The sequence below is a fragment of the Acomys minous genome, assembly GCF_964271855.1.
Source record: "Acomys minous genome assembly, chromosome: 8".
Classification (NCBI taxonomy): domain Eukaryota; kingdom Metazoa; phylum Chordata; class Mammalia; order Rodentia; family Muridae; genus Acomys; species Acomys minous.
Window position 1 is genome coordinate 44,923,596 of NC_140489.1, and position 25,912 is coordinate 44,949,507.

At 41.1% G+C, this 25,912-nt stretch overlaps 1 protein-coding gene across 1 annotated transcript in view; it reads left to right on the forward strand.

Moving 5' to 3' along the window:
* Nucleotides 1-25,912, forward strand: part of CCDC175 (coiled-coil domain containing 175) — a 57,086-nt gene that overhangs the window by 5,035 nt on the left and 26,139 nt on the right. The window contains exons 3-9 of the mRNA XM_084792324.1: nt 449-560; nt 6,795-6,930; nt 9,288-9,516; nt 11,196-11,318; nt 12,974-13,083; nt 19,311-19,392; nt 23,486-23,622. Of these exons, the coding sequence (XP_084648450.1) occupies nt 449-560; nt 6,795-6,930; nt 9,288-9,516; nt 11,196-11,318; nt 12,974-13,083; nt 19,311-19,392; nt 23,486-23,622 (929 nt within the window). The remainder of the gene's footprint in view (nt 1-448; nt 561-6,794; nt 6,931-9,287; nt 9,517-11,195; nt 11,319-12,973; nt 13,084-19,310; nt 19,393-23,485; nt 23,623-25,912) is intronic.

Below are 25,912 nucleotides of genomic sequence, written 5' to 3' on the forward strand. Positions count from 1 at the left end.
GTACCATATATAGACATGGCATACATATATACATGCATACAAACATTTCAAAGAGAAAAGAAAAGCACTGTTCGCCTGATTCCTGCCTGGATATTTATAGGGAATTTTTATTTTTTAGCGAGTGGTCTTCTTAGTGGTGCTCTACTTGTGAGGCTCTTTCTATTTAGATGGATTGAAACTGGATGCAGGAAAAGGCACACAGAAGGAAAAGGGGGTCTGAGTGTAAGAAAGCCAGCAGCAACTAAAGATTCACCAACAGTGACAGTTAAAATACGACTGTAGATCATCGCCTTTCCCTGCTGTCTGCCTTGTGAATACAGCAGCAGGAGATGTCTGAAGGAAATGACGTTTCAAGCCCCAAAACAGAGAGATCCTTTCTTTCAAAGGAAACATTACTGTTTTGATGAATTAACTTTTTTTTATGTAATTTAATTTTTCTTTTTATCAGGAAGAAATGAGGAAAAACACAATAGAGCTTCTGGAAATTGAAAGCATGGAACTGAGCAGGCTCTACTTCCTGCTGGAGATGGTGCCCAGCGCCATTAACCGGGAGCTGGAAGGTACTTTCGAAGTTACACGCTGCAGGGCCTTAGTGTCTGTCACAGGAAAGAGAGAGCCTGGTGCTCCGTAGGCAAGGATTTAATAGTTGTGCATGTGTAAACATCAGTAGCAAGATTACCTGACCTGAACACTGTGGTCTGTAGCAATCTCTCATTTTATTGTAAGTGGAAATAATATATGGACATTTGATTTGCATAATGTTGTTGTTAAATGACTAAGAAATGGGTCAGCTCATTTCTGATTAATAGTTACACACTTAAATTAGGCACTGTGGATGTCCTAAGCCACCATTTTACTTGTTTATATGATGTTGGTGAACGCCAGGTATGTCATATAAGTAGTCCTGTTGTGGCTGGCTTGTTTCACTTAGCATAGTGTGTTCAAGTTTACTGGAGTGCATGTCAGACTGTACTTCCTTGACTAGCATTCCACTGTAGATATGCACCACACTTTGCTTATCCATTCACTTGCTAATGGACAGTTTATATCCTTCTTCTGACTTTTGGCTGTTGTACGTGGTGCCGTTCACAAACAGTGTCTAAAGGCACAGTGAACTCTCCTTTTAATTCTTTTGGCTCTATATCAAGAAATGGAAGTGCTGGGTTGTTTGATGATTCTACATGCAGATTTTTTATAAGATCAGCAATTGTGTGAAGGCACCAGCAGTGCATAGGGCTCCACATCCTTGCCAACATTTGTTATTTTCTGGTTTTGTTTGTTTTAATGAGACCTATTATATTCAGCATAAATTAGAATTTCATTGTGGTTTTAATTTGTATTTTTCCAATGATTAGTGCCTTTGAGTGTCTTTTCCTGTGTTTGTTGGTTAGCTGGATTTTCTGGAGAGGGCTATCTACCCGGGCCCTTTGTAGTTGTTGTCATTCTTGGGTTGTGGGGTTTTTATTACTCTCAATGTTTTATTACTCTCGGCTCCTTACTAGATATACAATTGCAAGTACCCTCTCTTACTCAGGAGATTGCCTCTGCCCTCTGCTGATGGTGATCTTTGATAAAAGCTTTTATTTTGATGGTCTAACTTATCTATTTTTTCTTTTGTCAAGTATGCTTTTGGTATTGTATCAAAGAAATACCACAAATCTAATGTCATAAAACTTTTTTCTTTTCTTTTCTTTTTTTCATTAAATAATTAATGTATTCACTTTATATCCCGTTGAAGCCCCCTCCTTCCTCTCCTCCCAGTTCCACCCTCACACACTCCCATCCCCCAAATCACTCCTCCCCTTCTCTGAGGTAGAACTATTCCCAATTTTCTGAGAAACTGGCAAATTGATTTCCAGAATGGCTGTACAAGTTTGAACTCCCACCAGCAATGGAGGAGTTTCTCCACAACCTCGCCAGCATGTGCTGTCACTTGAGTTTTTGATCTTAGCAATTCTGATGGGTGTAAGTTTGATTTCCATTTCCCTGATGACTAAAGGCATTGAATGTTTCTTTAAGTGCTTCTTGGCCATTAGAGATTCTTCTGTTAAGAATTCTCTGCTTAGCTCTGCACCTCATTTTTTTAATTGGTTATTAGGTTTGTTGTCTAATTTCTTGACTTCTTCATATATTTTGGATATCAGCGCTCTGTCGGATGTAAGGCTGGTGAAGATCTTTTCCAAGTCTGTAGGCTGTTGTTTTGTTCTGCTGACAGTGTCCTTTGCCTTACAGAAGCTTTTCAGTTTCATGAGGTCCCATTTATTAATTGTTGATCCTAGTGTTTAAACTGTTGATGTTCTGTTCAGGGAGTTGTCTCCTGTACCGATGCACTCAAGGTTATTCCCCCACTTTCTCTTCTGTTAAAGTTAGTGTATCCAGTTTTATGTTGAGGTTTTTGATCCACTTGGACATAAGTTTTGTGCAGGTTGATAAACATGGATCTATTTACAATCTCCACATGCAGACATCCAGTTAGACCAGTACCACTTGTTGAAGATGCTTTCTGTTTTCTATTGTATGGTTTTGATTTCTTTGTCAAAGATCAAGTGTCCATGTAGGTGTGTGGGTTTATTTATGGGTCTTCAATTCTAACCATTGATAAACCTATTAAGTTTTATTACTATTGCTCTGTAGTACAGCTTAAAATCAAGGATGGTTATACCTCAAGAAATTCTTTTATAATACAGGATTGTTTTTAGCCATCCTGGGTTTTTGTTTTTCCATACAAAGTTGAGTATTGTTTTTTCAAGGTCTGAAAAGAATTGTGTTGAAATTTTTATGCTAATTGCACTAATAAAGATGGACATTTTTATTATGTTAATCCTACCAATCTACAAGCGTGGGAGAGCTTTCTGTCTTCTGATATCTTCTTCAATTTCTTTCTTTAGAGAATTGGAGTTCTTGTCATACAGGGCTTTCACTTGCTTGGTTAGAGTTACACCAAGATATTTTATACTATTTGTGGCTATTATGAAAATGTTGTTTCCCTAATTTCTTTCTTAGCCAGCTTATTGTTTGTATAATGGAGGGCTACTGATTTCTTTGAGTTAAGTTTGTGTCCAGCCACTTTGCTGAGGATGTTTATCAGCTATAGGGGCTCTCTGATAGAATTTTTGGGTCATTTATGCATATTTTCATATCATCTGCAAATACTGATACTTTGACTTCTTCCTTTCCAATTTGCATCCCCTTGATTTCCTTTAGTTGTCTTATTGCTCTAGCTAGCACTTTGGGTATTACATTGAAAATATACACGGAGAGTGTGTAGCCTTGTCTTGTTTCTGATTTTAATGGAATTGCTTTAAGCTTCTCTCCATTTAATTTGATGTTGGCTATCAGCTTGTGGTATATAGCCTTTATTGTGTTTTGTATGTACCTTGTCTCCCTGATCTCTCCAAGACTTTTAAAATGAAGTATGTTGGATTTTTACAAAGGTTTTTCAGTATCTAAGGAGATGATGATGTGAGTTTCTCTTGCAGCTTGTTTATATGGTGGATTATACTGATGCATTTTTGTGTGTTGAACCATCCCTGGGATGAAGCCTACTTAACCATGCATGATTTATGATGTTTTTGATGTATTCTTGGATTGGGTCTGTGAGCCTGGAGAGATAGCTTGGTAATTAAGATCACTTGCTCCTCTTGCAGAGGACCTGGGTTCAGTTCCTAGCGGGCACACAGCAGCTCACAGCTGCAACTTCAGTTTCAGGGGATCCAACACCCTCTTCTGGCCTCCATGGGCATCAGGCATTCACACGGTTTACATACACTCACACACAGGCTCACACATGCACACAAATGCAAAGAAATGGGTGAATTTTAAAAACTGACTTTAACTCATCTTTTCCTCTGAGGGTATCTTTCAAATGTTTTCATTTGGATTTTTGTGGAGATCAAGCCCACTGTCCCACACATGCTAGAGGAGTTACCTGTCACTAAAACATATTTCCAGCCCCTGAGATTTAAACCTTTAGCTCTTACATTTCACTCTTGGAATAATCTTTGGTGTCAGGCCAGGACCCAACTTCATTTTCCCAGCTGAAGAAGTGTCAGCCAAGGCTTGCGACTGAGTTCCTCCCTAAGAATCTCTTCCCCTGATAGCCCTTCCCTGGGTGTCAGAGTTTGTTTAATAACCAGCCACTGTGCCTCTCTTATGTAAGAGTAAGCCAACTCACATTTTGGCTTTCCCTCTCCAGCCTTGCCACCTTCGCCTCAGACATGCCTGAAAGTATTCCATGTCTTCTGCACACAAACCTTGGAATCTGTTTCCCAAGGACCCAACCTTGAAAGAGCACTTCAAATAAGAAAGCAACATTTTGTTTGTTTGTGTTTTATTTTTTGGCTTTGAGTTTCTTTGCTTGTTCTAAAGCAGGGTTTCATGTAGCCCAGGCTTGTCTGCTCTACTTCCCTCATGCTGGGATTATAGAAATGGGATGTTTCATCTGGCATAAAACAGGTGCTTTGTTTTTAAAGCGAGGTGGACCATTCACTGACTCTCAGTGCTAAATCTGCATTTTGGTGTCTCCTTGGACAATCAGGCAGCTGAGACATACAGCTCTCCCCCTCTCTGTGATGGATCACCATGACCAGAGCAACTCGGAGAGGAAAGGGTTCATTTCACTTACAGTTCCATGTAACAGTTTTTCATTAAAAACACTCAGGGCAGGAACTCAAGCAGGCAGGAACCTGGAGGCAGGAGCTGATGCAGAGGCCATGGAGGGGTGCTGCTTACTGGCTTGCTCATCATGGCTTGCTCAGTCTGCTTTTTCATAGAAGCCAGGACCACAAGCCCAGGGATAGCTCCGCCCACAATGGGCTGGGCCTCCTCCATCAATCACTAATAAGAAAATGACCTACAATTGGCTCTTGTGGAGGCATTTTCTTAATTGAGGTTCCTTCCTTTCAGATAACTGTAGCTTGAGTCAAGTTGGTATGAAACTAGCCAGCACCCCTGCCCCCTGCAATGCCTTGCTAACTGACAAACTGTTCAGCAAAGACAGTAGAGGACACGGGGAAGTGTATCATCCTGGGAAGTATGATAAAGAAAGAAGAGTTTCTTGTTTAGGCTCTGGTGATGGGCTTGGCAGACCCTTTCACTGCTCATGATGCTGACATGCCTCAGTCCTACAAGGCCCAACAGCTTCCAATGCCCAACATGTCTCCATCTCCCAGAACCCTTTGGGACATGACTCTGTGAAGGGCTTCCATCCACTTTCCTTGAGTAGTTATGCTCCCTCTGTGTGGACAAGTCCTCAAGCACTCTAGAGAGATTTCCAGCAAATTCCATCAGCTCAGTGTTTCATGCATTATCTTGCCACCCAATAGACCACACCCTTCTAGCAGGTCTGCCTGTTAGGACTGCAGCCGTTCTATATTACTGTAATTTTTGGTTGTAGTTAGCAGCTCTTTATAATAAACTCTTGCTGTTGAATTTCCTATGAGAGTTCTATCCTGCAACTGTATGGTAATTGGTACCACAGGTTATATAATAAAGCAGTGTGCTCAGTGTTAACAGTAGTTTTAAGAAGGAAAGTACAATGATACATGAACACAGAGTCGGGGGAAGAGACTTAACAGAATGTACTTCAAAGATGTGGTTTGAGATGTTTCTGTTTTACTTCCTTTGGTTGTTTTCTCTGATTTTCCAGATTGAGTTATATTTATACAAACTAGAAAAACATGTTATTAGGAAAAATACATACCACATTAGTTCGTAAGGTGTCTGAGGCACACTGTATGTGTAACTGAAAAGGTTTAATTGGCTTTATATCTCGAAGCCTCACTGCTTGCAGTGTGGTCTGTGGACTAGCATCAGAAGCAGCAAGGGAAGATTTGTCAGGAAAATCAGAATCTGCAGGCATACCTACTGTTTGTCAGCAAAGCCTGCACTTAAGCGGCATTCACCGGTCACAGAGATGTGTAGTGAGACACAAAGTTTGTAAAGCTTGTTAATGCAGTTTAACCAGTGACCTAGAGAAAGACACACTGCTTATGCAGCTAATAGCCTGGCTGTCTTAGGAGAGCTATCAGCTGGTTGCTGGGCAACCTGTTGTGTTGAAGTGTGTTGAACCTTTGTCTGTCACATGATGAGTAACCTTCTGAACTTTAGAGTCTAAAGACTTTAATGACTTAGAGCCTTTGGAGACTAAAGGCTCCAATGGTTGCACTGGCTTGGCATTTATTGATAGATAATTAATTATGTATTATATGAGGTTCACCAGAAAAGCGGGTCTGAGGTAATGGCTTTTGCACCATCATATGTTTAAGGTGAATAATCCAAAGAGAAGGGTGTAACGGGGAGAATAGTACAGCAGAGAAGAGAGAGCCAACATGGAGTGTAGTACAAAAGTTGGCTGCATCTAGGTACAATTAGTGATGAGAACACGCCACCATAAACATACTTCTTCTCAGTAGCACCCACTGTTGAGAGGGAGGGAGTAAGTACTTGTGCCCTGCTTCCTTTTACCAGTGGTCCAATGTTCGCCCCTCCTCCTGAGCTTTCTGAACACACTTGCATAGGTGTGGTGCCTAAAACAAATCCTGTAGGAGAGACAACAGGAAGTCCTAGGCAGGTGGTAAGAAGGGTGTGGGGCCAGTGAGATGCAGGTGATGTGGGATCATGTCTGGTCATTATAACAGCCACGATGCCAGTGAGACTGAGATGGTCCAAAGTGGTCATTGCAAAGTGCTTGGTACAGAAACATAGTGAAAAAATATATTTCAATGAATAGGAAAAAAAAATCTACTGTTGTGCTCTTCGTCAAAATGACAGCCACATTTTCACTTGCTTTTAAGAATCTATCAGAGATGCTCGCAGACTAAATCTTTATGAGATAAAGACAATGAGAAATAAGATTGGACAAATGGATAATGAAGTAGAGCTTCTAAAGACAAGAATAAGTGAGCTGAAGAAAACAAACAAAGCACTGGGGTAGGTATTTTCTTAATTCAGTATTTGAGAAACTGGGGGTGTTCACTGGCAAACCATGTGCTTACTTCCAAGGCCCCTCCCAAGGTTGAAACTTACAGGGTTTTTAAGTTTCTGCTCTTACAGAATTATGTTTGCAACCCTTCCCTGCTCCAAGAAAAGCCCTCTTATTGGAATAATATTGTAAGAACATATCAGGCCAGTTCTGCTCTATCTGGTTCATTTCCTTAAGTATCTTCAATTGTGCCTATAATCCACTGGAGGCCGAGGTTGGTTTCCTGGAGAGAGTTCCAGGCTTTTGGAAAGTTGCACAAGGCCGTGGATGTAACTGCCTATACTTTTACATCTCCCAGCACCATTTCTTCATTCCTAAGCTGTTGCCTTGAGCCAATACTTCATCCCCTGGGCTTCATTTGCTGTACCTGTAAAACAGGATTCAGACCACTTGACCCAACATAGTCTATAAAAGAAACCTTTATCCTCAAAGAAGAAAACAGTAAAAGGTTTGAAAAAGAACTTAGCACTATAAGCAATTTTGCATGATTGATGCATAAATATCAGAATGCTAATTTTCTATATTGAGAAATGTTCAAAGAAACCCCACCATAGTAGGAAAGTTGGTGCATAGGAACTTGTAAGAGCTCACGGGCTTGCTTCCCAAACTAGGCTCTCAAAACACCTGCTCTGCGACGTATGTCATGAATGAGGCTCATAGGTATATGATTAAGGAATAATGAGTATTCAACCCCTACTAAGGATTCACAATGCAGTTTTATGCATGGACGATGCTAGCCACCATTTACAGAGATAACTTTAGACTATTTCTAAACCAACAACCCGAAATAGAGCATGCAGCTGGACACATCAAGGGACATCACCCTTTTCTGCTCCTGTGGCTTTGGGGCTTGAGTGAACTTCAGAATTGGAAGAGGGCTTGTTAAAACACAGACTGCTGGGATTTGGTGGGTCTGGCGGGTAGTAGGATGGGGATAAAGATCAACATTTCTAATAGGTTCCAGGTGGCACTCATCCTGCAGGTCCAACATGGCAGGAGAATCTCTGCTGTTGATAAGTCTTCAGGGAAAGACAAGGTACAGATAGAAGGTGGGGAGTTGCTGAGATAGAATCATAGCTATCGCGTATTGTGTCTACTTTTCAATGGAAGATGCGTTACCCGGGCCTCACAGGCTCTGATGACTGGTGGTAAGACTCTCCCGTCTCTTCCTCGCCGCTGGGAAACCAGAAACTATGGAAGCCTTTGGGTGTGCTCTCCTTAGGCCTGCGTCTTGTTTGTGAGTGCTCTCTTCTCAAACCACCAGCACCACCATGACCACTACTAACATGACCACTACTATCATGACCACCACCACCACCACCACCAGCAGCAGCAGCAGCACGACCACCACCACCACCACTACCACCATTACCACCACCACCACCACCTCCATGAATAGTTGGGTTTTTTTTTTTTAGCTTGACTTGATTTCTTTCTTGGACTGATTCCCTTTCCAGGTTTCCCATGCTTGACCCACAAAGTGCTCTCTCACTCCTTCACCAAGCCTTTCACTTGGGCTCTTTTGTGATATTTATTCTTCATTTGGCCTCTGCCAAATACACCTCCCAGTAGCCCATGTCTATTTTCCCAAGGCTTCAAGTACCCCTCCCCAAACCTGCTTCTCACCCTGGGGACTAAACATTAGGAAAGGTCATTATATTGCAAGAGCTTTTAAAGAATGAAACTGAGAGATAACATCAGTTATTCCTTCCTCCAGTCTCTCTTTGTTATATCCCTGCTTGATGTTTCTGCCAGCTTTCAATTCTTCCTCTGGCAGGTGAGGCCCACAGTGCATGTGTGAGATACAGGACTCCTTTTGTGCTCACATCTGGCTGAGAAGATGAGAAGCAGGTCTCAAGCTCTGCCTGAGCAGCAAGGACGCTTGCAGCCTCCTCTTTCCCTAGGCTGTGTTTCTCTAGAAATGCAATAGAATGGTATCTGCCCGTGGTTTAATGACCTGCCTCAAAACACTCATCTGATCAGATCCCACTCACTTATTCCAACCAACTTTTGACTCATACTTGAAGCTAAAATGTCATCTAATATCCTGGTATGTGGGGCTAGGTGGGGTCAGGTGGGACCAGGTAACTGACATTTTAGCAATGGCCAAAAATGTGGCAGGGTGGACACTTACTCTGTTTTCTTATATCCGTACCAAGTTTAAACTCAAATCACAAAGACAATGAGAAAACAAGTACGTGTTGTACTGTCCTTCCTTGTGAGGGCTGTGTCACTCCATAGTCTCTAAATTCCTCTCATTATGAAATGCCATTCTTTTATGCCAAGAGCCTTTCCTCTCTCCTAGCATGAAGCAAGCAGAGCTGGCAAAGGAGCACGCCAAGTTGGTCCTGTCGCTGAACCAAACCCTGGAAGAAAAATCCGTGGCCACTATTTACATAAATGACACCTATACCAGAATAAACTTTGAGAAAGAAGAAATAGCACTCCAAAAGCAATGCATACAAGAGGCAACCCAGTTAATAGAAAAACATAAAACAGAGTATTTTGAAAAGAAAGACTTTCTAGCCTCCCAGGTAAATGGTAGGATTTATTCTTTTTGCGTTCAGAATTACCTTGAATCTGGAGCAGGCCATGGGAAAGGTCATCTTCATCCTCCATGCTACCTGGCAAATGCACATTATGACTTTCCTCTGGGAACTTCTGACCAGCACTGGTGTGAGAAGCTCATGGTCTATTGGTTTGGTTTGATGGGTTGAGGTTTTTGTTTGTTTTTGTTTGTTTGTTTGTTTGAGCCTCTTGGAGAAGCCATTCATTTGTATTTATTCATTCAGTTCACGGGACCGAATCCATGGCAGGGCCCATGTCTCTGAAGTGGCTTTATGCCACCATCCTTTCTCTAAGTCCCACTTCTGTGTACACAGAACCTAGGACTCAGGGAAAGCGCCTGCAAAAAGCCTGCCATTCCAGCCGCAGCAGCCTGAGGCAGGAGTAACCTTCAAGAGGGGCTGCCAGACCCCAGAGCACAAAAAGCAAACTCTATCATGAGGCCAGCCACTTCCAGAGGTCAGACAAAGAAGTAGCCACTGACTCAGCTGCTGCCCCTGAGGAGGCTGCACAACTGCTGGGTTATGGCAGTCAACGTCACCACTCCGTTGCTTGCTGTTCTTCTATTTATCAAGGCTCCTTGGTTGCTCCGGGAAGTGTAGAGCTGTCTCCATTCTTACTCTACAGAAAGGAGCCAAGCTCAAGATGGAAACAGCTGCAGAGTTTTCGTTGTGTCTTTTCCAAGGCGGGAGTTGACATAAGCTCAAGGACTTCCTTCATTTAGGCCCTGAGCCACCAGCTTCCACCTCCAGACGCAGGAAATCAACTCACGCTTAAAAGATGCAACATTATATGGGAAGGGAAGGAGGAAGATTAAATTATTATTACACTGCTTTTTACATTTTTATGGTTTTTTTTTCTAATTTTCAACCAAATTTGACTCCTGTATATCTGCACCCTGGTGCATAGATATTAGGATCACATTCATTCAAAGGAGCTACCCTGAACCACGTGGTCGGTGCCTTAGATGGAAAGACAGACAGACAGACATAAGCACTCACAGAGCTGTAATTCAATATGCCTCCTTAGGCCTTTCCGTTCGCACCTACCTTGTTTGTCATCATCCAGTTTTCTGAAAGATAGGTTTGTTTGCTTTTAACAAGAGTCACTCATTTCACTAGAGTCTGACAGGTGACAAAATGTTTGATTTTGGTAAAAACAGGAAAAAAATGTCCAAGATTCTAAGCTGCCCTGTTTTCAATGACTTTGCAATTCTGCCAGTAGCTGGGTTTTATTTTCCATTAGGTAGCATGAACTGGGGTTTCTAGACAACTGGTTACTCCCTTCACTCACCTTATGTCCTTAGTGCATGGTACATGTGGCAGCCGCTGCTGTGATGTCATTGCAGGAAGCCACTAGAGTAGTAAGATGCTGTTACCCGTTCTTAGCAGTGGTCGGTGTCCTATCGCTCCTATAAACGTACCACTTCCACATTTCATAGCTGCAGTTTGACCCACAGGATTCATGGTTTTGTCTTTAACACTAGGAAATACATGAGCCCTGGCTTTGTTTCACCTTCTTTTAAGTTGTTAGTTTATTTCAATGGAAAGTGGCTCATTTAATGTTAATTAGGTTGACAAGTTGAAAGATCTTTCTTAGCTCCGAAGTGCTCATGGGTTTTTTAATTGGCTTGTGGTTGTCGCTATAGGTAAAAGAGGTTAAGCAGCACTGTGGAATGAAGAGAATAGAGACGTATGCCAAGAGGAAAGAATTGAACAGATTACAGAATAAAATATTAAAAATGAAGCAAACAGTTACTAGCAGTACAATGGTAAGAAAGAATAAAAAGCATCTTCTCCCTTTGGTCCAATCTGAGCATACCACTTTTTTTTTAAGTTTATTTAATTCATCCTTCTATTGTTCTGGGGGCATGCTGATGGCCAGTTAACATTTCCTCACACTTTCTTTAAAATGTTATGACAGGTACAGATTATAATTGGACTAAAACACTTTGAAAATGATTTTAAGAACTGCACATAGAACTAACTATGTATTAATGCCTACTAATCTTTTATCACAATTAGTTGAATGAATGGACAGATCTGTAGTATATTCTTCTGTGTATATCGGAAGTCACATGCAAAGCCACACAAAAAAAAACTGTCACAGGAAAACCACAGGTTTTTTTTCCTGCCAGAATGCATCAGTGAATTCCATCCTATGTCCCATGAGGTGCCTATGCTAACTGTAATCATAATATGTCCATTATGGCATACAATTGTTATAGCCTTCATAAAATAAAATACTTCTCTCGCATGTAGGTATTTAAAGGGACCTTCATCTGTTTTTAGATTTCAACCCAGTATAAAGAGTCAGAGGTCAGACGGGGGGTTAAGGGAAGTTGCTAAGCAAAGCCTTGTGCCATCTGCATGCACAAGCTCATATCTCCTGTTTGAGCCTCAAAAGGTGCCAGGAAGCACCCCCACCAATCGAGTTTAGGAAGATGAAATGTGAGTTTCTAATGCGCATTCCAAGATTCTAAGGTCAAGTTAGGCAGCGATAATAATCTTACCCCGGATCCCGTTGCACCTCCTGCCATCTCCAAATCTCTGTGTCATGCCAACCTGGACTTGAGGCTTGGCTCTACCAACTTATTAAATGGTGACGGGGGAGGTAATAATATAGTCTACTATGGTAGATTTTTGTGGAGACTCCCAAAGTACAGATTTGAGGGATGTGTAGACTTAACATGCGCATGGAATCTTTAGTTTAGACACCTCTGTAGCCAGGTCAGACCGATGGAATGTTGGTAGAAAGAGAACTGAATGTGATTCTACAAGCAGGGTGACTGACTATGCAAGGCAGGGGCGGCTGAGAGTGAGAGACAATGAATATTAGGCCCAGCCATGTTGCTTGCATATACGGTTTATGAAACCCAAACTGGAAAATATGAACTTGGGCAATGAAAAGTAGGCCTAATCCTGATGATTGACCAGTCCTTTCAGCATTCTGCTGATTTTTGTGGCTGGATCCATGGTCCCAAGTGACACTCTAGAGAAAACTACTTTGAATAGCTTTTACCCTGCTGGGTGACTATCTAAATTGCCATCTGTTCCCACCTAAAGAATGGCTGATTCACTTTTACCTTAATGGACACAGATAAATTCATTAGAGGGCCCATGTACACATACATATATGATATATACATATACATACATGTATTATTCCCACTATTGTTTTTAGTCCTCTCTGCTATCAAATTTTAAGATTTTGGTTTGTTTCAGAATTGGTTTTTTTCAAATTGAGTTTATCATCATCATCAACAACAACAACAAAAGTCATTAAAAAAATTATCTTTTTTGACTAAAGGGTGGCCCTACCACAAAAGTTGAATGAGTAATTCATAAAATTCTTAAAGAACCTGAATTCCTGTTGTGAACCATTTGCTGATGACCGGATGTCATATTGTTGTTGAATTCTCAATAGATGGTTAGTGATCACAACATCGAGGTGTCACGGCTACAGGAATCAATAGCTATTTGGGAGAAAAAGGTGGAAGATGTGAAGAGAGTTTGTGAAAGTTTGGAGGGAAAACTGTAAGTGTGAAGAAAGTTTGGAGGAAAAACTGTAAGTGTGGCACATTCTTCCTACAGGAGCACTTCTAGATCGTGGTCAGTTGGCTTTAAAAAAAAAGCCACCTTAACAAAAAAAAATTATGTCTCACAGTTATAGAGGCTACAGCCATATAACCCCACTGCCCTGTGCCCATGGAAAAACAGTGCATTGTGGGGAATAGGGTGTGGTGTGGCATAGAGAACCCACTTGCAACATAGTAAGCAGAAAAAAAAAGGGGGAAAGCAAGAGACTGGATCCCCCGTCCCAGTCAGAGATACGCCCAGTGCCCTTAGAGCTGCTCTGGGCGCCATCTCTTAAAGGCCCTACAGTCTCTTACTATTACTAGCCTGGAGACAAAGTCTTTAACTCATACAGTCTTGGGAAACAAGTCAAGCTTCAGCGTATGCCAACTAATATGCTTCCCTCATCCTCAGAAGCACATCTTCATTAGTAAATGCAAATCATATTTAGATTACTCAGATCCATAAGATAGCATTGTAGGGTCACCTCTTCACTTTGTCGGATTTTCAGATGTTGGGGTGAGGTAGGGGACGGTATTTAGGTGATGTAAACACTTGGCAAGTGAAGGAGCTCTTTGGGATGTGTTTTTCTCATGTCAGTGCCTCACTCTAAAAAAAAAAAATCCTACGAGGAAGGGCATTGGTGGGGAACGCCATGAGTCTAAGACTGTAACACACCCAGGCACAACCATATGCTTGCCTTATACTCAGTCAAAGGGTCTTGCATAATTCACGGAGAAAATACAGGGAAGCCTCTGACAAAAGCCATTCCTATATGAGGAACTGCACCCAACCCAGAACTTGAAGCAAGTCTTTCATTCATCCAAAAAGAGCATGGTCTGCTTCCTTTGAGGAAGAAGTTTTCATCCTCCTGTCTGTACCTGTACCCAGCTCTCTCTCCTTGGTGAACACGTGCACATACATGGCTGGGCCAGACCTTCTGAAATGAACGGTGACAAGGCTAGCCTCTCAGCCACAACTGGCCAGCAGATCTCTAAATTCACATGCGAACTTACTTAGCTCAACTTTGCCTCCTGGACCAGTCAGGTCTGGCCATGAAAAGGGGATCTTTGAATGTGGCCTCCAAGTGCCCACCATCCCTGTGATTCAGTGACATTGGTGAGCTAAACTGCACCCCAAGCAGATCACTAAAAGACAAGTAACTTTAATTAAAATCTTCTAAAATAAGAACAACAGAATACAATGCTAATCTCCCACAAAGGGGCCATAAAATATGCACAAATCTTTATATTGGGTATAAGATTTTTAAAACAGGAATGCTCAGTTAATACCATAATTAAAGTTTGGAAAAAAATGGTGATATAATAGTTTCAATTCACCAATATTTCTAAAGGAAACTACCAAAAATGTAGAAGACATGAATTATTTCTCTTTTTTATTTTTGAGATTATAGTGTAATTACACCTATCTCTTGCCTTTCCTTCCTCCATAGCCACCAGCTCTCCTTAAAATTCATGGCCTCTTTTTCACTAATTGCTATTGCATGCATATATGGATATGCAACCATATATATTAAAATCTATTTGGCCTGTATAATGCAACCCGTAAGTATGTTTTCAGGGATGGCAGTTTGACACTGGAAAACTAGTGCACGCCTTCCTGGAGAACACCACCTCTCCCACTCCCAGCTTTCCTCAGTTGCCTGTAGTTTTTTGTGTAGGGTTGAGCCATCATGGGTGTTTCCCTATCCACTTTGGCAGGTCCACTGGTGTCATCTTTGTTTAGCTCACATGTATTTTAGGGTAGTGTTTCGTTTTGTTTTGTTTTTAGGTAAATAGTTAATAGTGTGGTTCTTTGTGCCTTTTCCGGACGTCCTTATTGTATTTTACCCACTTTCTTCTGTAGTTACCTCTCTCCCAATCCCTAAAGAACCCCACTTCCCTGATCGTATCACTTGGACCCTACTATCCATCTCCATGTTGCTCCCAAACTCCCCTCTCCTGGAAATGGTCCCTTTTCAATTTCCTGATTTCTATAGTTACTACAGGAGATGTACTCACACCTGAAGACTCGGAGCTGGGAGTCTCCAATGAGAGAGAATGTGTGACATTTGTCTTTCTGGGTCTGGATCTTCTCCATCCACTTAATAAGATCTTTTCTAGTTCCATCCACTTACCTGTGAAGTTCGCGCTTTGCTTTCCTTTATGGATGAATAGTATTCTATAGTGTACATGTTCCACTCTTTTATTGCTCATTCATTGGTTGAAGGACATCGAGGTTGTCCATTTCCTAGCTGTTGTGAATAAACCAGCAATGAACATTGATGAGCAAGTATCTGTGGAGTAGGATTTGAGTCCTTTGGGAAGATGCCAAAGAATATTATAGCTGGGCCATATGGCAGATTTAGTGAGAATTCTTCACACTCGTTTCTATGTTTTCCGCATCAGTTGCCAACCCCACCAACAATGAATGAAGGTCCCCTTTGCCCTGCTCCCCTTCCGGCTTCCGTTGTTGGTTTATCGTTCAACTGATCTTTGTCATTCTCACTTGAGTAAGATGGAATCTCACAGCTGTTTTAATTTGCATTTCCCTAATTACTAGAAACAGTGGACATTTTGGAGTAATTTCTTAGTCATTTTTTCTTCTTCTTTTAAGAGTCCTCCATTGACTCTAGATGAGAGAAGCATGGGAGAATAGCAAAGTAGAAGGATCCAGAGGGTCCTAGAAGCCTACAAGTAGAACATTATGGAAGGCAGATTTGGGCCCAGGGGTCCCGCTCAAACTAAGGCACCAGCCAAGGACAATACAGGCGGTAAACCTTAAGCCCCTACCCAGATCTAGCCAATGGACAGAACATTCTCCACAGTTGAGTGGAGAGTGGGGTCTGACTTTAACACAAACTCTGGTGCCTCATATTTGACCATGTCCCCTGGAGGGGGAGACCTGGTGGCACTCAGAGGAAGGATAGCAGGTTACCAAGAAGAGACTTGATACCCTATGAGCATATAAAGGGGGAGGAAATCCTCCTCAGGAACAATCATAGGGGAGGGGAATAAGGGGAAAATGGGAGGGAGGGAAGAATGGGAGGATACAAGGGATGGGATAACCATTGAGATGTAACAAGAATAAATTAATAAAAAAATTAAAATAAAATAAAATACAAAAAAATTTTACTTGGAAATATTAAAAAAAAGAATCCTCCATTGAGGACATTTTTTAAAACGAGTCATTGAGGGGTTTTGTTTGTTTGTTTGTTTGTTTGTTTGTTTTTATTGGATTTTCAGTTCTTTGTTCATTCTGGATACTAATTCTCTGTCAGATGCATAGCAGATAAAATTCTTTTTTACTCTGTGGGCTTCCTCAGTTGATTGTTTCTTTAGCTGTGCAAACAGTTTTTTTTTTTTTAATTTTATGAAGTCCCACTTGTCAACTGTTGACCTTAATTCTTGGGAAAATGGAGTCCTGTTCAGTAAGTCCTCTCCTCCTCCTGTATCATATAAGGTTTTCTTCTAGCAGTTTCAGCGTTTCAGGCTTTGTGCTTAGGTTTTTGATCCATTTTGTGCAAAGTGATAGCTATGGGTCTAGTTTTATTCTTCTGCATATGAATGATCAGTTTTCCCCAGCACCATTTGTTGAAGATGCTTTCCTTTCTCCAGTTTGTTTTTGATGTCTTTGTCAAATATTAAGTGTTTAAAATTGTGTGTGCTCATGTTTGGGTCTTCAGTTTTCTTCCATTGATCTACATGTCTGTGTAGTGCCATATTGTTTTATTAACTATGGATTTGTAATGTGTCCTCAGATCTGGACTCGTAACCCCTCCAATATTGCTCTTTTTTCCCCTAGGGATTGTTTTAGCTATCCTGGTGTGTGTGTGTGTGTGTGTGTGTGTGTGTGTGTGTGTGTGTGTGTCCGTATTAATCTTAGAATAGTTTTTTTTCTATTTCTTCAAAGAATGGGGTGGGGGTTTTGCTTGGGATTGCATTGAATCGGTAAATGGCTTTTGGTAGAATGGTCATTTTCACAATATTAAGCCTACCAATCCATGAGCACAGGACACCTACCCATTGCCTTTATCTCTTTCTTCAGAAGTTTGGAATTTACACTGTAGAGGTCCTTCACTTCCTTGCTTAGGCTTATTTCTAGATATGTTCTTTTCCTTGAATCTATTGCGAATGGGGGTGTGTCCATGATCTCCTCTCTGTGTGCTTGTGGTTTTTGCGGAGAAAAACTGCTGGTATGTGCAAGTAGACTCGGTATCTTGCCACATTGCTAAGTCCGTTTATCAGTTCTAGAATGTTTCTGACAGGATTTTTGGGACTTCTAATGTAGAGTATCATATCATCTGCAAATAAGGATACTTTGACTTATTTCCCTACTTGTATCCCTTTAATTCCCTTCTCTTGCCTTATTTCTCCAACTTGTGCTTCGCGTACAGTATTGAAAAGAAGTTGGGACATTGGACATTCCTGTCTCATTCCTGACTTCAGTGAGATTGCTTCATGCTTTTCTCCATTGAGGGTGATGCTGGCTGTGGGTGTCCTGTGTATAGTTCCTATTATGCTGAGGTATGTTCCCTCCAGCCCTGCATTCTCTAGGACGTATATTGTGAAGGCTGTTGAATTTCATCAAAGGCTTTCTCTGAATCTAGTAGATGCTCATGTGATAATTTTCTTAAGTCCCCATGAAGCTTAATAAATGTATTGACTTTCATATGTTGGACCATCCATACATTTCAGCGAAAAAGCCAACTTGGTCATGGTGGGTAATCTTTTTAGTGTGTGTCTGCATTCTATTTCCAAGGATTTTATTGAGTATTTTGGAGTCTATTCAGCAGGCCTGTAGTTTTCTTTTCTTTTCTTATTTATTTATTTATTTATTTATTTATTTATTTATTCTGTTGTGTCTTTACCTGCTTTGGGCATTAGAGTGATTCTAGTTCTGTGGATTTTAGGAATGTCTCCTCCAGATTCGAATGCCAAAAATAGTGCATGAAAAAATATTTTTACACTCTGTCTTATCTAGGGTTTTCTATTGCTGGTGAAGAGATACTATTACCACAGAAACTCTTATATAGGGAAACATTTCATTGGGGCTGGCTTCAGAAGTTTAGTCCATTGTCATCATGGCAGGAAGCATGGTGACATGCAGGCAGACGTGGGACTGGAGAAGTAGCTTGAGAGTTCTACATTTGGATCTGTAGGCAGCAGGAAAAGAGAGACACTGGGCCCAACTTGAGCATTTGAAACCCCAAAGCTCACCCCCAGTGACATACCTCCTCCAACAAGGCCACACCTCCTGATCTTTCTTAAGTGACATCACTCCTCAATGACCAAGCATTCAAATATATGGCCCCTCACTTGACTACACCTAGGTATGCCCATTTACCACCACCATCACTGCCTGACAAGTCTAGACTACAGCTATCACTTTCAGGATGATAACTGCCTGACTAGTCTGGACTACAGCTATCACTTTCAGGATGATTACTCCTCCACTGTTTTCCTTTCTGGACAGGTATCAGAGTCCTCTTTACAAAGCACGGATTCATTCATCATGTTCCTTTGCTCTAAAGATTTCTCCCAAGTTCCTTTCAGAGTCAAATATAAAATCCCACTTGACTCTTAAGAACCTATGTGAGCTAGTCACCATCTCCTGCTCCAGTCGGATCGTTTTCCCACCTTGACAGTGCCTAAGTCTACCGCTGACCCCTGGGTCCTAGCCTTGCCGAGGGCTCTTAGATCTGTATGTGGCTGGCTTCTTTCATAGGTCAGCCCCAAAGAAGTCATCCTAACCCATATGTCAATTGTAGTACTCTTGTTCTCAAAGTCTTAGTGTCTTTACCCTGGTTTTCTTTCTTTGGGATATGTATCACTATGTGAAATGTAGTTCAATTGTTATTTGTCACTCTATTCTGATCACTCACTACATTTAATTTCCATAAGAGTCAGGATTCGACATATTTTGTGTCCCTTGTACCTAGAACAAATTTTGCACAGTGCATGTGTTCAATAATTTCTTCATGAATACATATAAACAAATTACATTAATTCAGAATAATTAACTTCTAATTAATTCAAAATAATTCACTAAATAAATTACTTTATAATAAATGCAAAAAAAGAAGGTTGTACAGTGATGGAGCCAAGGCATTTTGGTGTCATAAATAAATATGGCTTTGTGGAAAACATGTCCTAACACTCATGTGCTTTGTTTCCTGTATTCATAAGGCAGCATTTTCAGAATCACAAGGAACGCCTAGATGCTTCATCTTCTAGCAAGAAGGATGCGTTCCTGAATAAAATACAGGAGGTAGGGTGACAAGAATGACTTAGCTGATAATTAGATATAATTTTTAGTTATTATATTAAATATGCAACATTTGTTGAACATTCCTAAACTACTACATTTTCATAAACTACTATGATCATTCACAGAAATGAGTTCAGTTTCCAGGGGTTCTCAACCTTACTAATGTGAAACCCTGTAGTACAGTTCCTCATGCTGTCACAGAGTCCTTAGAGAAATTACAGGTCCAATTTTCTTTCTCCCAATAAGAACCCATTCAGCAAGCCCCTAGCATTCCTGAAATATCTCTCTATGCAAATGAGGCATTCTAGTACCTTAAGATCCCGAGCCAGTGACCTATACCCACCCTGGATATTCCTATGCCTTTCCCAAAGTTATATAGAACCACCTTGCTGAAGCTGGTCCCAGTAGTCTGTCATTTCTGTAGTGTTCGCAGGCCAATTGGACTTCCTATTCATTGCTTCTGCTCCCTTTGCCCTCACGGACTGCTTTCATCCCACAATCCCCAGGGGTAAAGGGAGGCTCACATGCAAAGATCATCTGTGTGAAATGAATTGGATCTAGTTTTGGTTACATTTCATGTGATTTGGTAGCTTTTTTTTAAATTAGGAATAACCATGTTTAATGGACATGTAAATTACTTAGGGAAATATAACCGTCTTGCTGTTGTGTAGTACCTGTAAAGCACGACAGTTATTCTACATTTGATAACATTAATGTTACTTTAAAATACCTGAGTTGGATTAATCAGCAGGAGGATGCTCTAGATATTTCATTTTGCTTTTTTTAAAATCTGTTTTTCTTTGTCTTTAAACTTTTCCAAAGTCTTGCTTTTGTTCTGATTTTTAAATTTTCATGCTAAGTCTTCATCCTTATGGAAAGTCAATCAAGGTGTTTTCTAAACTTAAGTGAAAAGAAATAGTATAAGTAAGTAACCATGAATATAAACCAAGATTTAGCCACAGGATACTCAATGACACATATATTAGGATAGTAAAAATGAGGGAGTGGGAAATGTGAATTAGAGCTGACAGAAAGGCATAGTTAAGTGAGCAATAGAATGGTTCACAAGATGTCACTGAATGGCAAGTTCTGTCCTATTGAACCTGCCTATGTGTATACATGAGTGACTGAGATGTTTCTTATCACTGGCATTGGAGGGGAAGCGTTCTTTGTCCCTCTTCTCTGGCCCCACATGCACATGTTGAGTCCCACAGTCCATCCGTAGCATCAGAGCCCTCTGCTTACAGCTTCTCTTTCTGCTTGGCCCCAAATCAGCAGGGATATGAAGCCCATCCTTTCAATGGATTTCAGAAGCAAATTTAGCAACACTGATTACTCCGGGAGCCACTGCCAATTGTGTTAGAATTCTTAGCGGGTGCGACGAGGACCCCCATTTCACCATCACCAACGTCTTCCACCATGTCCATTAACCCCTGTTTACCATTGTTCTACTTTCTGCTGTTATTCATTCAATTTTTTTTAAGATTCCACATATAAATGAAGTACTTATCTATCTAAACCTAAGTTATTTTACCTGACATATTACTGAAGTTCATGGTTTTCCCAACAACAGGATTTCCTCTTGCTTAAAAACTGAATAGTAGGGGCTGGAGAGATGGCTGAGTGGTCAAGAGCACTGACTGCTCATCCAAAGAACCCACGTTCAATGCCCAGCACCCGTATGGCAGCTCACCAACTGTAACTCCAAGATCTCACACCCTCTCAGACATATGTGCAGGCAAACCACCAATGTACATAAAATAAAAATAAATAAATTGTTTTTTAAAAACTGAATAATAGAGCCGGGCAGTGGTGGTGCATGCCTTTAATCCCAGCACTTGGGAGGCAGAGGCAGGCGAATCGCTGTGAGTTCAAGGCCAGCCTGGTCTACAAAGCGAGTCCAGGATAGTCAAGGCTACACAGAGAAACTCTGTCTCAAAAAATCAAAAACCAAAACAAACAATAATAGCAACAAAAAAACCCCCTGAATACTAGTTTATTATGTATGCATTCTACAGTGTCATTAGCTTTCCATTGAGAGCTTAAGATTGGCTGCATACCTTGGCTACTGTGAACAGTGAAAACATTTCTTTGGCCTGGTAATACATCACTAACCTAACCTATTTATTACATCATATATACACATAATGGTAATTAAATATGTAGAAATGTAATATTCATATATATATACTAATGAATATAATTTCTAAAATTTGGTTTATTTCATTTTTGCAGTCTATGTCACAAATACATTCTTTGTCATTGTCTTTTAGACCTTACATTTAAGTCTACAAACCATCTGGAATTTTTGTACGCATTTATGCTGTGAAGAAGGTCCAGGTTCACAGTTTTCTCAATTAACCAAATCCAGTCCTTTCACCTACTCTAGTACTTGTGTGCTATTGCCATAAGTCAAGATGGAACCCCTTCATAAATGTATGCACAGACTGTAGAATTTCTGTTCTACTCATTTGAACTATTTATCCCCCTCATAACATAGCAATGCTATTTTAGTAAGTTTAAAATGAGTCTTCATAGATAAAAGAAGGCAGTTTTAGCTAGTCCTAGTCCTTAGAATTTCTATTATGGTCTGTCAGGAAGCCTGTTTGGATTTTGACTGGGCTTGTCCTGAGTCTGTGAACGCTTTTGAGAAGGATTTCATATTTTTACAGTATGGAAGCTTCTAGTCCATGAAGATGGTCTATACCTCCTTTGTATCAAGTCTTCTGTTTGTTTGTCCGGTTGGTTGGTTGTCTTGTCTTGTTTTTTAACTGTTCATCTGCACTGATGTATCCAATCTTTTAATCTATCCTCATCAAGATTCTCTCCTCGGCTTTGTTTGTTCATTTGTGTGATGCTATTTCTCCTCATTCGCCTTGCTCACTGTGTGAATTTCTCTGTCTCCCAAGTTCCGCAGCCACTTGTTCACACCGCCGTGCTGTCTTGTCCGCTTTGTTCGGCTACAGCTGTGTGTGTTGCTGTTTGTGTTCATGCAAACACTTTCCATCTCTCTTCCTCGTTGTCTGTGTTGCCTGCTCTCCTCTTCCCACTACAGCTCTCTAGAGAGAACTGTCTTGTGTGGGCTTTTAGTTTGGGGTATTGATAAGCATGGGGTACCTTTTCAAATCTGTTATCCCGCCAAGCCATGTCTAATTCCCAGCCACAGGAGTCACACCTTCCTGTGTCTTTCATTGTGATAAACAGCAGTTGTGTAGTTTAGTGTTTGATAGACTTCCAACTACAAAAATCTCACCTCTTGAAGCACATTAATGGGCCCAGGTGGTTTTCTTCGTTTGTCTTCCGTCAGTATCACAGACACCCTCCTGGCTCTGTGGGGGGGCGGGGATTGGGCTCAAATCACTTCTGTCAAATTCAGAATCTGTTCTATAAAATAGCACCACAATTCTTGTGTATAACTTATGCCTGCCCTCTCACCTTCTGTGCCTCTACAGTATTTACAGCACCCTTCATATCACTTATTTCATGTGAATTCCACCTGTACATAGAAAATGCACAATTTTTGTAGAGCTTTCTGGAATATCTTACTTTTCAAACATTCCTCCTATCTGTATTGGTTTGAAGCAACAGATTTATCCTACACACGTGTGCCTGGGAGAACTGCTCCTGTTCTAGTTACCGTTTGACAAGCATGGCCAGAGAAGTTTTGAGGGAGCGTTTCAGTGAGAGGGCATTTTCTATGCCCCAGCACACCACATATCCTGGGAAAAGGACACAATGTTTTTGCTTCATGATCCATGACTGTTTATACTATTCCCTTTCAGCAGGAATTATCAATCTATGGTTTTATGTCAATGTTTCCAACCTTTCTGTACATTTGTAATAATTCCCAGAAAAAAAAAAGCACCAAAGCACACAGTTGCATATGTGCCCTGGCATTAACTCCCTCTACCTTTGTGTGCAAGATCTGTGTTGTGAGCTATGTATGCGGTACTCTAGACATTCGTCGCCACAGTTCACTGACTCCAAGAAAGCATGAGTCAATTCCCTTAATTCTGTCTGTCTGTCTGTCTGTATGTATGTATGTATTTATTTATTTATTTATTTATTCATTCATTCATTCATTCATTTCCAGATGGGTGAAATGTCACACAAGATAAAAGCAGAGAACAGAGATCTCCGAGACAGACTGAACACTATCCTCAAACAGTATAAGGTGGTCTTGAAGGAAGAGGAAAATGTGCTTTCACAGAAGAAGAAAGTCTATGATGAGTACGTCTTCGCCCGTGGGACTCGGCTTGCCGCAGTTCTGGGTGTCCGCCTTGCTGACCAACCAAGTGATGGTTGTCCATCTCAGCTCATCTCAGTTTCCAACTCTGTTGACAACAAGATATTTTTTTTTTATCTAATAACCAATAAGCAACACTTCTAGTCTGCCTCTACAATGCTAAGAAATTGTTTTTTTTCATCTAGATCAGTTCAAATCCATAAAAAAAATAATAAATGCATTAGTTATACTTGTAAATCGTACTCAGGGAAATAACAATTACCCTGAGACTTTCCGGTGAGCTCCACACATGTGTTCCCTTTCTCAGAGAGGAGTTCGGTTAGTTGCAGGGACTTCAGAAAACATTGAAGAAAAATCATTTCTCATTCACTATCTATTAGACTCCCTTTGGTGAACAAACCTTAGTAATTTTACCTCCCCAAATATTTCTCCACTCTAGTCCTTTCTCTTCGTTCATCCTTTTGCCTTGGTTTGCCTCTCAAAAGCTCTTTTCTTCTTCTGCTTTTCAAGTCCTCAACCCTTTAACCCAACACCTTTCTATATCAACTGGATATCAAACCCTTGGTATTATTGGACTACAGAGAGACCAGCAGAGGCATTCTGTCTCATTTGGTCTGGTATGGCTGGGACCTCCCCCACTGCTGTATGGGTAGTCAATTCTCACAGGTGCTTTCTTTATGAATATTACCGAGTGGGATCTTGAAAAAAATGAAAATATGTGAGGAAAATCCCACTTAGCACTCCCGAAGTTACATCCCATGGAACATAATTGCTGGGTCCAGGCCCATGTACATGAATCAGAGTTTATGTTCATTGTTAGAGCATTTAAGCTTTAGAGTTGCTGCCATCAGTGTGTCTCATCTGATGGCACAGAATGTCAGCTGTTAAAACTCCTCAACTGCAAACCTTCCCCACATCCATACTAGAGTCAGCACCTAGGATAATAAAATGTGTTCATGACAAATGACCATGACACTGAAAATTCATTGTCGTTGTAGCCTTTGTCTTCATCTCAGTCTCCATAACAAAATGCCGTCAACTGGCTGGCTTTGATAGAAATTTATTTTCTCAGCTATAAAGGCTGGGAGCCTGCAATGGCAGTGGCAGTGCCAATGTGAGCACGTTTGGGTTCTAGTGAGGGCTCTCTTCCTGTCTTATAAAGTCTCCCTCATGCTCTCTCTCTCTCTCCTCTATCTCTCTCTCTCTCTCTCTCTCTCTCTCTCTCTCTCTCTCTCTCTCTCATCTTCCTCCTCCTCATATTCCCTCCTTCCCTCCCTCCATCGTCTCACTTTCTCTTTTCTCTCTACTTACATAGAAAAAGAGTGACTTTTCTTGCCTCTTCTCAGAAGCTCACTGGTCTCATCATAAAGGCCCTACCCTCATCTGCACTAAACCACTTCCCACATCCCGAAGGTCCCATCCCAATACGTGCCCAGAACATTATCAAAGCATTGGATCCCTATGCCTATGCATGACTCTTAAACTCAAACAGAGCAACGTGTAACTTAGAGAGCACAAGTTGCTTTGCTTTCTGCATCACACTAGGGTGGCTTTGAAAGTGAGTCACGTAGACAGGATGCTCTCCTTTCCAGAGAAGTTCTTGTCACCGTTGGGCCATTTAAACAAAGCCATAAACCTCTCTGAGCCTCATTCTCCCTGTTGCACATCAGGGCAACAGCAGCAGCAGCAGCAGCAGCAGCAGCAGCAGCAACCATAAGAGGTCTCACTGATCTGCTCACCCAGTCAGTCAGTAGTCAGTTAATGCTTTCCACCAGTGGCACAGATATTAGAGCCCTTATCTTAGAGATGCTGAAATGGAGACTTTTCCACAGGTAAGGTGTCTTGTCCAAGGTCCCACTGCAGTTCAGACGTTCAGCCAGCCCCGCAAAGTTGGTGTGACTGGTTCCTCTCCATTCTCAGAAAAATAAAGCTGATGGAAGTTCTAAATACACCGAGAGAGGCACAGCCACTCAGGCAGACAGAGGGCTGTGCCACTATGCATGCTGTGCTACGTTGCAGTTACAGTTAGAATTCTTTCAGTGGCTTGGGAATTGTACATTTTATGAAAGTCTTGCGTTTTTGTGTTTATTAATTCTCTGCTTCAGCAGAGATTTATTTATGTTTTCATGGCTCATTTGGTTAATTACTCAGAATCTAAGCTTTCTCAACTCTTTTAAAAAAAAAATTTTAAGATAGTTATTTTATTTTATGTGTATGGATGTTTTGGTTTCATGTATATATGAGTACCTCCTGGTGCTCAAGGAGGCTGGAAGA